The 14,180-nt window shown below is 42.5% G+C and overlaps 1 protein-coding gene across 1 annotated transcript; it reads left to right on the forward strand.

The window, feature by feature from the left end:
- Positions 1 to 8,322: 8,322 nt before the first annotated feature.
- On the forward strand, positions 8,323 to 13,934 carry LOC122922364 (hyaluronan and proteoglycan link protein 2-like). Its single transcript, XM_044272952.1, has 6 exons — positions 8,323 to 8,397; positions 9,553 to 9,663; positions 10,117 to 10,470; positions 10,969 to 11,085; positions 11,159 to 11,341; positions 12,895 to 13,934. Exons 2-6 carry the CDS (start codon positions 9,573 to 9,575, stop codon positions 13,176 to 13,178), a joined length of 1,029 nt encoding a protein of 342 aa, XP_044128887.1. The 5' UTR covers positions 8,323 to 8,397; positions 9,553 to 9,572; the 3' UTR covers positions 13,179 to 13,934.
- The last annotated feature ends 246 nt before the right edge of the window (positions 13,935 to 14,180 follow it).

Raw genomic sequence — 14,180 nt, forward strand, 5'->3', positions numbered from 1 at the left:
TATTTAGAGACGAGGGGTCGGCTCCGCTTGGAGGCAACAACTCAGAAGCTCACTAGGTGGTGTAATACTCATGCATTATTGTCAGGTAGTCAGGATCATGGCAGAACTAATGGTGCATAGTTCCTGCTCATATGACTCGAATTTAATTTGTGCTTTAACTGTATGATGTGCAATATATGTACAGGTGTCATGGAAGGATTATTGTTTTCAGTTTTCCCCTCTCTCTCCTTCCCTCCCTCCCTGACTTTCCCACCTTTCTGCCCCTCTACTTTCGGTGTTATTACAATCGCTAGACATGCTACAAGACTAGTGTGCATTTAAAGGTATATAGGTAACTAGCATATTGTACTAGCTTATTGTGATGTGGTTACATTGTCCATATCTGTTATGTACGTTGTAAACGATGTATGCTACTCATCAATCTATGTCTATCACTGCGTGATGGTATAGTGTGTCATTTTGTCATTTTTCTTAATAAAAAGAAAATTTTCAAAGAATATAACTACTATAATACTGCTCCTATGTACAAGAATATAACAATTATAATACTGCTCCTATGTGCAAGAATATAACTACTATAATACTGCTCCTATGTACAAGAATATAACTACTATAATACTGCTCCTATGTACAAGAATATAACTACTATAATACTGCTCCTATGTACAAGAATATAACTACTATAATACTGCCCCTATGTACAAGAATATAACTACTATAATACTGCTCCTATGTACAAGAATATAACTACTATAATACTGCTCCTATGTACAAGAATATAACTACTATAATACTGCTCCTATGTACAAGAATATAACTACTATAATACTGCCTCGTATGTACAAGAATATAACTACTATAATACTGCTCCTATGTACAAGAATATAACTACTATATTACTGCTCCTATGTACAAGAATATAACTACTATAATACTGCCTCCTATGTCCAAGAATATAACTACTATAATACTGCTCCTATGTACAAGAATATAACTACTATAATACTGCTCCTATGTACAAGAATATAACTACTATAATACTGCTCCTATGTACAAGACTATAACTACTATATTACTGCTCCTATGTACAAGAATATAACTACTATAATACTGCCTCCTATGTACAAGAATATAACTACTATAATACTGCCTCCTATGTCCAAGAGTATAACTACTAAAATACTGCTCCTATGTACAAGAATATATCTACTATATTACTGCTCCTATGTACAAGAATATAAATACTATAATACTGCCTCCTATGTCCAAGAATATAACTACTATAATACTGCTCCTATGTACAAGAATATAACTACTATAATACTGCTCCTATGTACAAGAATATAACTACTATAATACTGCTCCTATGTACAAGAATATATCTACTATATTACTGCTCCTATGTACAAGAATATAAATACTATAATACTGCCTCCTATGTCCAAGAATATAGCTACTATAATACTGCTCCTATGTACAAGAATATAACTACTATAATACTGCTCCTATGTACAAGAATATAACTACTATAATACTGCTCCTATGTACAAGAATATAACTACTATAATACTGCCTCCTATGTACAAGAATATAACTACTATAATACTGCCTCCTATGTACAATAATATAACTACTATAATACTGCTCCTATGTACAAGAATATATCTACTATAATACTGCTCCTATGTACAAGAATATAACTACTATAATACTGCTCCTATGTGCAAGAATATAACTACTATAATACTGCTCCTATGTACAAGAATATAACTACTATAATACTTCCTCCTATGTACAAGAATATAATTACTATAATACTGCCTCCTATGTACAAGAATATAACTACTATAATACTGCCTCCTATGTACAAGAATATAACTACTATAATACTGCTCCTATGTACAAGAATATACAGTCATGTGAAAAAATTAGGACACCCTTTGAAAGCATGTGGTTTTTTGTAACATTTTTAATAAAAGGTTATTTCATCTCCGTTTCAACAATACAGAGAGATTAAAGTAATCCAACTAAACAAAGAAAACTGAAGAAAAGTCTTTTCAAGATCTTCTGTAAATGTCATTCTACAAAAATGCCTATTCTAACTGAGGAAAAAGATAGGACACCCTCACATGTATTCCCTCTTAAATTGGCTCAGATCTCACACAGGTATATCACACCAGGTGCACATAATTAGTAGATCGTTACTCTGCATGTTGAATGAGGCTTGCCCTATTTAAACCTCAGACATTTAGTTTGGTGTGCTCCTGACTGTTGAAGTGAGAGTGAGCACCATGGTGAGAGCAAAAGAGCTGTCAGAGGACTTCAGAAAAAAGATTGTAGCAGCCTATGAGTCTGGGAAGGGATTTAAAAAGATTTTGAAATCAGCCATTCCACTGTCCGGAAGATAGTCTACAAGTGGAGGGCTTTCAAAACAACTGCCAACATGCCCAGGACTGGTCGCCCCAGCAAGTTCACCCCAAGAGCAGACCGCAAGATGCTAAAAGAGGTCTCCAAAAACCCTAAAGTGTCATCTCGAGAACTACAGCAGGCTCTGGCTACTGTTGATGTAGAAGTACATGCCTCTACAATCAGAAAGAGACTGTACAAGTTTAACTTGCATGGGAGGTGTGCAAGGAGGAAACCTTTGCTTTCCAAGAGAAACATCGAGGCCAGACTGACATTTGCCAGAGATAAAGTTGACAAAGACCAGGACTTCTGGAATAATGTTCTTTGGACAGATGAGTCCAAAATTGAATTATTTGGACACAACAGCAGAGGACATGTTTGGCGTAAACCAAACACAGCATTCCAAGAAAAGAACCTCATACCAACTGTGAAGCATGGAGGTGGAAGTGTCATGGTTTGGGGCTGCTTTGCTGCAGCAGGACCTGGTCAGCTCACCATCATAGAATCCACGATGAATTCTACTGTGTATCAGAAGGTGCTTGAAGAACATGTGAGACCATCAGTTAGAAAATTAAAGCTGAAGCGGAACTGGACCATGCAACATGACAATGACCCAAAACATACTAGTAAATCAACCAAAGATTGGCTGAAAAAGAAGAAATGGAGAGTCCTGGAATGGCCAAGTCAAAGTCCAGATTTGAATCCCATTGAGATGCTGTGGGGTGACTTGAAAAGGGCTGTACGTGCAAGAAACCCCTCAAACATCTCACAGCTGAAAAAGTTCTGCATTGAGGAGTGGGGTAAAATTTCCTCAGACCGATGTCGAAGACTGGTAGATGGCTACAAGAACCGTCTCACTGCAGTTATTTCAGCCAAAGGAGGTAACACTCGCTATTAGGGGCAAGGGTGTCCTATCTTTTTCCTCAGTTAGAATAGGCATTTTTGTAGAATGACATTTACAGAAGATCTTGAAAAGACTTTTCTTCAGTTTTCTTTGTTTAGTTGGATTACTTTAATCTCTCTGTATTGTTGAAACGGAGATGAAATAACCTTTTATTAAAAATGTTACAAAAAACCACATGCTTTCAAAGGGTGTCCTAATTTTTTCACATGACTGTAACTACTATAATACTGCTCCTATGTACAAGAATATAACTACTATAATACTGCCTCCTATGTACAAGAATATAACTACTATAATACTGCTCCTATGTACAGGAATATAACTACTATAATACTGCTCCTATGTACAAGAATATAACTACTATAATACTTCCTCCTATGTACAAGAATATAATTACTATAATACTGCCTCCTATGTACAAGAATATAACTACTATAATACTGCCTCCTATGTACAAGAATATAACTACTATAATACTGCTCCTATGTACAAGAATATAACTACTATAATACTGCTCCTATGTACAAGAATATAACTACTATAATACTGCTCCTATGTACAGGAATATAACTACTATAATACTGCTCCTATGTACAAGAATATAACTACTATAATACTGCCCCCTATGTACAAGAATATATCTACTATAATACTGCCTCCTATGTACAAGAATATAACTACTATAATACTGCTCCTATGTACAAGAATATAACTACTATAATACTGCTCCTATGTACAAGAATATAACTACTATAATACTGCTCCTATGTACAAGAATATAACTACTATAATACTGCTCCTATGTACAGGGATATAACTACTATAATACTGCTCCTATGTACAGGGATATAACTACTATAATACTGCTCATATGTACAGGGATATAACTACTATAATACTGCTCCTATGTACAAGAATATAACTACTATAATACTGCTCCTATGTACAAGAATATAACTACTATAATACTGCTCCAATGTACAAGAATATAACTACTATAATACTGCTCCTATGTACAGGAATATAACTACTATAATACTGCTCCTATGTACAAGAATATAACTGCTATAATACTGCTCCTATGTACAAGGCTATAACTACTATAATACTGCTCCTATGTACAGGAATATAACTACTATAATACTGCCTCCTATGTACAAGAATATAACTACTATAATACTGCTCCTATGTACAAGAATATAACTACTATAATACTGCTCCTATGTACAGGAATATAACTACTATAATACTGCTCCTATGTACAAGAATATAACTACTATAATACTGCTCCAATGTACAAGAATATAACTACTATAATACTGCTCCTATGTACAAGAATATAACTACTATAATACTGCTCCTGTGTACAAGAATATAATTACTATAATACTGCTCCTATGTACAAGAATATAACTACTATAATACTGCTCCTATGTACAAGAATATAACTACTATAATACTGCCTCCTATGTACAAGAATATAACTACTATAATACTGCCTCCTATGTACAAGAATATAACTACTATAATACTGCTCCTATGTACAAGAATATAACTACTATAATACTGCTCCTGTGTACAAGAATATAATTACTATAATACTGCTCCTATGTACAAGAATATAACTACTATAATACTGCTCCTATGTACAAGAATATAACTACTATAATACTGCCTCCTATGTACAAGAATATAACTACTATAATACTGCCTCCTATGTACAAGAATATAACTACTATAATACTGCCTTCTATGTACAAGAATATAATACTGCCCTGTTTGTTCTTTGATGGATACTCCTCACACCTGGTCATGAAGGGGTTATTCATACAGAGCATTGTCAGTTGGACTCCCACTTCCAGGCGGATTATTATAAGATTATGATGGTGGCGGTGCGGGCGTATTATTGCGTAGTATTGATAGAGCGTGTTGGGGCACATATGATTTATGTGCTGGTTCTAGGGTGTCAGGAGGTACACAGTGGGGTGCTTAGTGAGATGCGGACGATAGGAGACGAGTGCTCACATGTAACCGCTGCTCACCTCTCAGTGACCCACATGTACACAGCATTCCTCCGATCCAGCACCGTGCACCGCGGAGAGGAATGTGTGATAGTGCGAGGGCGACACAGAGGTGGGCATGATGGGGAGGCCAGGTCTGTGTAGGTTTCCGAGACTATCACAGTAGAGACTACCGCATATGATCGGATAAGATACACCAGTACAGCAGATGGTAACACTCATGAAGGGTTTAGATACAGCAGAACAGTAATATGCTGAGATACACAGCTCAGCAGACAGTACGGTGGGCCCCCAAAATACATATTACTGGTGGGCCCTAGGCACCCCAGTCCGACACTGCACGTCTCTAGGAAGGGATCTGATGCTATGTCCACCATCACAGCTTTCCCAGTCTCCTGAACGAGTTACATAGTGAGACCCCCGCTCTTCTGTTACAGATGTGGTCTACATAATGTTTGCAAGTGACAAACCCTATGAGGACTGCACCATATGGGCCATCACCCAGCTTTCCCAGACATGGATAGAAACTGAAGGCTGGAGGACGACTTTTAGTTCACGTCTATGGGAAATGTTAATAGATAATCATCCGGAATCCCTAATATAATGGCTGGGATAGTCTTCACAGCGCCATCTTGTGTTCAGTACGGGTATGACAACATGTTCACCAACCTGAAGACTTGATGTAAAGACTGTTTTCTGACCAGGATCTGCCCTCTCCTCACTAAAACCAGGGGGCTATGAGAGGATTTTAAACAGCTCTGCTTGCTGTCAGTGAATAGGAACATCCTTGTTTGCATTCAGACACCTCATACCCTCACAACTGAGGATTTGCTACACTTGCATCCAGTCAGGGCCGGCCTTAGGTGTTCAGGCGCCCTGTGCGAGCTAACCTTGTGGCACCCCCCCCCCCCCCCTCAAAAAAAAATAAAAAAATATTGTGTGGCACAGTGTAGGCTATATGTGTATAACAAACATATTTCACATGAAAACTTACAGTTACTTGGCTTGGCCCTTGGGGATCTCGGACGCCACTTCCACACTTTGGCCGGGGGCTCGGCGGAGCTGATGTTGTGCTTTATCCTAATGAGAAAGATTTCATAATAAGGATTTGGAGAAAGGGCAGAGGGATAGCGGAGCAGGGAGAGGCTGGTGCTGCTACTAGGGGCTCATACCATGGGGGAGTGATAAAGCCCACCATAATGCCCCCCCCCCCCCAGTAGTAATAATTCTCCTTATAATGTGACAGTGCAAAAAATACCCCCTTGTAATGCCCCCATTTGAGCTAATGTCCTCATACTGCCCCCATAATGTGCCAGTATAAAATACCCCTATATAGTGCCCCTAGTAAATGACCACATAGTGCTCCACATCCTCCTTCCTCCTAGTGCCCCCCATAATGTACCAGTATAAAATGCTCCAGTAGATGCCCTCAGTGTCCCCCATAATTTGCAAGTATAAAATACCCCTTAGTGCCCCCCGTAGATGACCCCATAGTACTCCTCTCCCCCCTTCCCCATAGTACCCACCATGTGTCCCAGTATAAAATTGTACTGTACAGAGCCCATATAAAATACTGGCCTCAGTAGATGCCCCTATAGTGCCCCCAATCATGTGCCAGTATTAACAGCCCCCCCCTGTGCCAGTAATAATAGCCCCCTATGCCAGTAATAGCAGCCCCCTCTGCCAGTAATTACAGCCCCCAGTAATAAGAGCCCCACTGTGCCAGTAATAACAGCCCCCAGTAATAAGAGCCCCACTGTGCCAGTAATAACAGCCCCCAGTAATAAGAGCCCCTCTGTGCCAGTAATAACAGCCCCTCTGTGCAGTAATAACAGCCCCCGCCAGTAATAACAGCCCCCGCCAGTAATAACAGCCCCCCCCTAAGCCCCCCTTTGCCAGTAATAACAGCCCCCCCTTTGCCAGTAATAACAGCCCCCCTTTGCCAGTAATAACAGCCCCCCCTTTGCCAGTAATAACAGCCCCCCCTTTGCCAGTAATAACAGCCCCCCCTTTGCCAGTAATAGTATTGTACATAATAAAAATAAATAAAAAAAAACACATACTTACCTCCATGTCAGTGATGCGATGCAGGCCTCTTCTGGCCTGTGTCCCACGCTGTATGGCTCAGGCGGCGCGATGACGTCATCGCGCCGCCTGCGCCGGCCTCTGATAGGCTGCCGGTCTAGTGCCGGCAGCCTATCAGAGGAAGGGAAAGGGACACGCCTCTCCCTTCCCTGCCGCAGCACAGGCAGGCATCTGTATCGCTGTCCTGAGGACGGCGATACAGATGACTGGAGATGAGCGCTTCCACAATGGAAGCGCTCATCTCCCTGTGCCCAGCCGCCGCCGCCAGCTCGCTCGCCTGCCGCATATTACACTGCGAGCTGTCGGCCGCTGGCGCCCCTGTTGCTATGGCGCCCTGTGCGGCCGCACAGCCCGCCCACCCCAAAGGCCGGCCCTGCATCCAGTCAAGCGAGTCTACCATGAGCTACAGACAAGCTCTTACCTTGACTGAGGCTTTGTTACAATGTATCAGTGCAAGTAAAGGTATACAGGCTATTTAGCTACCTGACTGAGGAACAACTGTAACAAACCCTCTGCTGTGAGAAGTATTAGAGGTCTGCATAGGGTTTTTTTTTCTCCATTCACTGACAGGAAGCAGACATCTTGAAAATGGTAAGCAACTCAAACACAGAGGTTCTGAGGCAATGTGAGTCTCGGAGTTGGGGGACCTTATGCAGGTGCCAGATGGGAACGACGCGTCCAAAGGTTACTGGGAACACTGGGCTCCATTCTGGTCTGGGTGTCCAGATCCTCCAGCCACATGCTGACATTTCTCCTCCGAGGATGCAGACAGTCCAGGCATTGACGAGACGTCCCGGCCAGGACAAAGCCACATTGTCCCCCCCGCCATTGTCACCACCTCACAGGGGAAGCGGCCGACAGGCACACAAAATGTTTACTGACCACAGGGCAGAAGGGCAGCGGAGAGGACACGCTGGACATCGGCAGGACGGAGAGCCGGGCGTCATCCTGTCCACTGCAGGAGAATGGTCTTCTGATGAGGTGACCACACCTGGGGGATTAGATACACAGCTCAGCAGACAGTATCACACAGGATAGGATTAGATACACAGCTCAGCAGACAGTATCACACAGGATAGGATTAGATACACAGCTCAGCAGTCAGCATCACACATGATAGGATTAGATACACAGCTCAGCAGACAGTATCACACAGGATAGGATTAGATACACAGCTCAGCAGACAGTATCACACAGGATAGGATTAGATACACAGCTCAGCAGTCAGCATCACACATGATAGGATTAGATACACAGCTCAGCAGACAGTATCACACAGGATAGGATTAGATACACAGCTCAGCAGACAGTATCACACAGGATAGGATTAGATACACAGCTCAGCAGACAGTATCACACAGGATAGGATTAGATACACAGCTCAGCAGACAGTATCACACAGGATAGGATTAGATACACAGCTCAGCAGTCAGTATCACACAGGATAGGATTAGATACACAGCTCAGCAGACAGCATCACACAGGACAGGATTAGATACACGGCTCAGCAGACAGTATCACACAGGATAGGATTAGATACACAGCTCAGCAGGCAGTATAACACAGGACAGGCTTAGATACACAGCTCAGCAGACAGTATCACACAGGATAGGATTAGATACACAGCTCAGCAGGCAGTATCACACAGGATAGGATTAGATACACAGCTCAGCAGACAGTATCACACAGGATAGGATTAGATACACAGCTCAGCAGACAGTATCACACAGGATAGGATTAGATACACACTCAGCAGACAGTATCACACAGGATAGGATTAGATACACACTCAGCAGACAGTATCACACAGGATAGGATTAGATACACCGCTCAGCAGACAGTATCACACAGGATAGGATTAGATACACAGCTCAGCAAGGATTAGATACACAGCTCAGCAGGCAGTATCACACAGGATAGGATTAGATACACAGCTCAGCAGATAGTATTACACATGATAGGATTAGATACACAGCTCAGCAGACAGTATTACACATGATAGGATTAGATACATAGCTTAGCAGACAGTATCAGGCATAAGATTATTAGATACACAGCTCAGCAGACAGTATCAGGCATACGATTATTAGATACACATCATCATCATCCTCCTGAGTCATGTCTTGTTGCTCTCAGATCCAGTGCTCTCCGCAGGAATGGAGGGATCCTACATTCTTATTCTCCTACTCTTTGGCTCGGGTTCCTTCCAGGACCACAGCGTCTATCGCAGCGGCAACCGGAACCAAGGTCTTCTGATATATAGGGCGCATTCTGCTGAAATGGTGGGAGGAATATACTGTGGGCTTACTGTAACTAGAAATAAAGGGGAACTGAGCGTAAATCATCTTAGAATTAGTTAAAGGGGCATTCCACCCTCCGTCATGGGAATCTGTCATCGGAAATCTCCACCAATTCTCCAAATCAAATGACTGCTCCTGAAATGCGTGGGTTATTTTAATGGTGCTGGATGGGAGAACCGTGGAGGACCCTTTTTGGTGCGGGGTGACACTATCACACCTGGTACAGGAGGACTTGGTGTTCATTAGATCCCATCTCCTTTCCATAAGGCTGGGCTTTCATATAGACAGACAAGGTCTTGAGGGAGAACCCAGTTGAGAACTTCTTCCGTTGCCCCATATACCCTGTTTAAAGCCAATTTCAAGTGGGTGGAATCGTAATCTTAAATCTTCTCTCCCCTAGACTTCACTGCAGGGACTCATTATCTCCTGAATCCCATCCACAATGTTGTCCATAGCACCCGGGGAGCCAATGTCACCCTCCCCTGTATCATGAGACGAAGGCCAAGGAGCTATAAAGTCAAGTGGAGCAAGGTCAATCCTGAAGACCCCCTGGAAAACCTGATCGTCATCACTAATGGTCAGCACCATAAGAATTACGACAAGCTGAGGGGTCGAACGAGGCTGAGGAGAAGTCATAGACTAGATGCTTCTCTCATAATCACCAATGTGACCTTAGAAGATGAAGGAAGATACAAGTGTGAACTGGTCAATGGCCTGGAGGACCAGAGCTTGACTCTATCTCTAGAGTTGGAAGGTAAGGCTTCATAATTTGGGGATAGTATTAGCTAATATTGGCATTTATAAGTCCACCAAAGCTGGCTGACAACCCCCAATTCTTGTATGAATATCTTCATAAAGGGGGTCTCCAACCAAACAAAATGTCCTGGTTTCAGGGATAATAAGAGAGGTATAGTAAATTATCAAAATATAAATAACTTTCTAGTCTTTGATCGTGTCCATATTATATTACAGGAACTTTTAACAAGAGATTTTTTTTATCTGGGGGCGGGTCTATGACAACCTCTCATTCAATTTCCTGAAAAGTGATTGGTTGTCAACATTAAAAAAAATACAAGAGTCTGCAAAATAATTCCAAATGTCTCTATTAGAAAGCCAGTAAGACAATAGCTAAGTATTTGGGTAATTATAAGATTTTGTGGAGTTCCCCTTTGAGCTCATTTATAAGATATAGTAATGAAGTTCTGTTGTGTCATCAGATGGCGTTAGAAAAAAAGTTTTCTCCTTACTTTAGGGGTCGTCTTTCCATATCAGTCCAAAAAGGGGCGCTATCTCTATAACTACATCGAGGCTCATCAAGCTTGTGAAGAACAAGATGGCCGACTGGCCTCCTACTCTCAGCTCTACCAAGGTATTGTGGTGCCATCTTCTCATGTATGTAATAGACCAGTATATGACATATGACTCGCATGTCTTCTTCATAGCTTGGACCGATGGCCTCGACTGGTGCAACGCAGGTTGGCTCCTCGAAGGGACTGTTCATTACCCAGTCATTGTCACCCGGGAGCCATGTGGGGGCAACTTACCTCCAGGCATACGCAGCTATGGCCCCAAAGACAAACTAAAGGACAGATATGATGCCTTCTGCTTCACCTCAGCTCTTAAAGGTACAGCTAGAGCACCTCCTGTATGATGGTGCCTAGAAGTAGAGATAGGGGTATGGAAATCATGATGACTCTGTAATTGCTATCCATCCCCCCAGAAGGGGAGCATAGCTAATGTAGCCCACATTTCTGGGTCTAGAATTTCTGTGTGGTCTACAATACAATGGTTAGATATGGACTGTTGTCTGTGCAAAACTGTAGATGGGCTTGCTGATTCCACCTTGGAGGGAATGGAGTGCTCTCCTCAAGGATAGAGGGATCCTACATTCTTCTGCTCTTACTCTTAGGCCTCTTTCACACGGGCGTCATGTTTTTTGCCCGGATAAGAGGCGGGTGCGTTGCGGGAAAATGCGCGATTTTTCTGCGCGAGTGCAAAACATTGTAATGCGTTTTGCACTCGCGTGAGAAAAATCGCGCATGTTTGGTACCCAAACCCGAACTTCTTCACAGAAGTTCGGGCTTGGGATTGATGTTCTGAAGATTGTATTATTTTCCCTTATAACATGGTTACAAGGGAAAATAATAGCATTCTGAATACAGAATGCTTAGTATAATAGTGCTGGAAGGGTTAAAAATAATAAAAAAGTTAACTCACCTTCTCCTCTTGTTCGGGTAGATGCCGGTCCCTTCTTTACTAGCTGTGGGCTGAATGACCTGAGGTGACGTCAGATCACATGCTCCAATCACATGTTCCATCACAATGGTGATGGAGCATGTGATCTGACATCACCACAGGTCCTTCAGCCCACAGCTAGTAAAGAAGGGACCGGCATCTACCCGAACAAGAGGAGAAGGTGAGTTAACTTTTTTATTATTTTTAACCCTTCCAGCCCTCTTGTACTTAGCATTCTGTATTCAGAATGTTATTATTTTCCCTTATAACCATGTTATAAGGGAAAATAATACAGTGAATAGACTGTCACCTAGAACCCATGCGTGAAAATCGCACCGCATCCGCACTTGCTTGCGGATGCTTGCGATTTTCACGCAACCCCATTCATTTCTATAGGGCCTGCGTTACGTGAAAAACGCACAAAGAGGAGCATGCTGCGATTTTCACGCAACGCACAAGTGATGCGTGAAAATCACCGCTCGTGTGCACAGTCCCATAGAAATGAATGGGTCAGGATTCAGTGCGGGTGCAGTGCGTTCACCGCACGCATCGCACCCGCACGGAAAACTCGCCCGTGTGAAAGGGAACGGAGTAAGTGGAGGGACAATGAAAGCAAGGTAACATTGCACTATATAACCAATAACTCTTTTCGAAGACAATACACAAAATCCAAACATGGTGACCCTCAGGCGTTGTGGGCCACACTGCCCTCGCAGAGCGAAGTGCATCAGCTGTGATCACCATTCACTGAGGAGAACATCAGCGCTGGACATCTCACCTTCTCTAAAGTGTAAAGGCAGAAAGAGAGTGAATAGTTGATGCACTTCAAGTAGCCCGAAACGCGTCAGTGTTTCCTTATAATTATATTAAGCCAAAAAAAACATAAGTATTTAGGAGGAGCTCTATTAACTGCATCACCACAGTCTTCTGATATATTTTGTAGGTCATGTCTACTTTGTCCATGGCCCGATGACCTTCCAAGAAGCTTCCACTGCCTGCCGCGTTCGTAAAGCTGAGATAGCCAAGGTCGGGCATCTTTACGCAGCATGGAAGTTCTTCAATCTGGACCACTGTGATGGAGGCTGGCTATCAGATGGCAGCGTTCGTTTTCCAATCACGGACCCTCGGGAACATTGTGGAGGACTCCCAGACCCCGGAGTGAGGAGTTTTGGCTTTCCAAATGAAGAAGAGAGATTGTATGGGGTGTACTGTTATACTGCCATATAGGTCATGACGTCTTTGGAGGTTTCTACTTGTGGAGATGTGGATTTGGATGGAGTGGACTACGGTAGACAATGATGTAGAGCACAGTCCAAAGGTTGGACATGGATTTAGGACTGTATGTTCTTGGTCTTTATAGAGTCAATATCTCTAATGTACAGTCTTCAATATTTATAAATCAGGGTCACCTTGAAGGGGAGCTCCAACAGCATTTTACAGGTTAAACCTCTGTATTATGCTTACTTTGCTTTACCTTGTGCTAATCTTGACTTATCCTCCAGTCACATCCAGAGCTGCATTCAGAATTCTGCTGGCTGAATGTTGGGACCCGTCAGCACAGCTACATCTATTTCTACTGAAGCGCGTTGCATATTGTCTGCTGGAAAAACTACAACTCCCACAATGCCCCACAGAACTGGCTGCTCTGTACAGAAAATGGACCAGCAGAGGGCGACGATGCATTGAGAGATCCAGCTAATGCAGCAGAATTTTGAATGCAGCTCTGGATGTATTCATTTCCCAAAAGTCAATGGAGTCTCACTCTCTGACCTCGATGCCATCACCAGGGTGGCCAGCACTGTATGTGATATATTATACTACACTACAGTATACGTGGGTGCCACTTTGTGCTATATACGGTCTACGTTTTTATAGGTACAGATTGCGCCCCTGACATAGATTTAATCATAAGCTGAGGAGGTGGAGCGCTGATATTAACCATTTATTGTACTACTTATATAATAACACTGGTTCCAGGGTTTACTATGTAATGGATGAAAAATATCCCTAGGAATTCACGGAAGTGAGTAAATGGCTCCTGCACCAGTCTGACATGCTGCGCTTCTGCTGTGGATATCTTAATACAGACATTTTACTATGCAGATATTTATGTACAAAGATTTACTGCTTATTTGCCTACTGAAATACTCTGTGCTGCTGGGAACCAGGCTTCTATCTGGGACTCCACTTCTGGGAAACTGGCCCTGTAGTCAGGGATCATGTAATCAG

The sequence above is a fragment of the Bufo gargarizans genome, unplaced genomic scaffold, assembly GCF_014858855.1.
Source record: "Bufo gargarizans isolate SCDJY-AF-19 unplaced genomic scaffold, ASM1485885v1 fragScaff_scaffold_286_pilon, whole genome shotgun sequence".
NCBI classification, from domain to species: domain Eukaryota; kingdom Metazoa; phylum Chordata; class Amphibia; order Anura; family Bufonidae; genus Bufo; species Bufo gargarizans.

Bases quoted from the DNA above. Each gene is read 5' to 3' on its own strand.
- LOC122922364 (XM_044272952.1), top strand. From the start codon at position 9,573: ATGGAGGGATCCTACATTCTTATTCTCCTACTCTTTGGCTCGGGTTCC. The intron at 10,471-10,968 runs GTAAGGCTTCAT...TCCTTACTTTAG, and splicing joins TCTATCTCTAGAGTTGGAAG to GGGTCGTCTTTCCATATCAG. The intron at 11,086-11,158 runs GTATTGTGGTGC...TCTTCTTCATAG, and splicing joins CTACTCTCAGCTCTACCAAG to CTTGGACCGATGGCCTCGAC.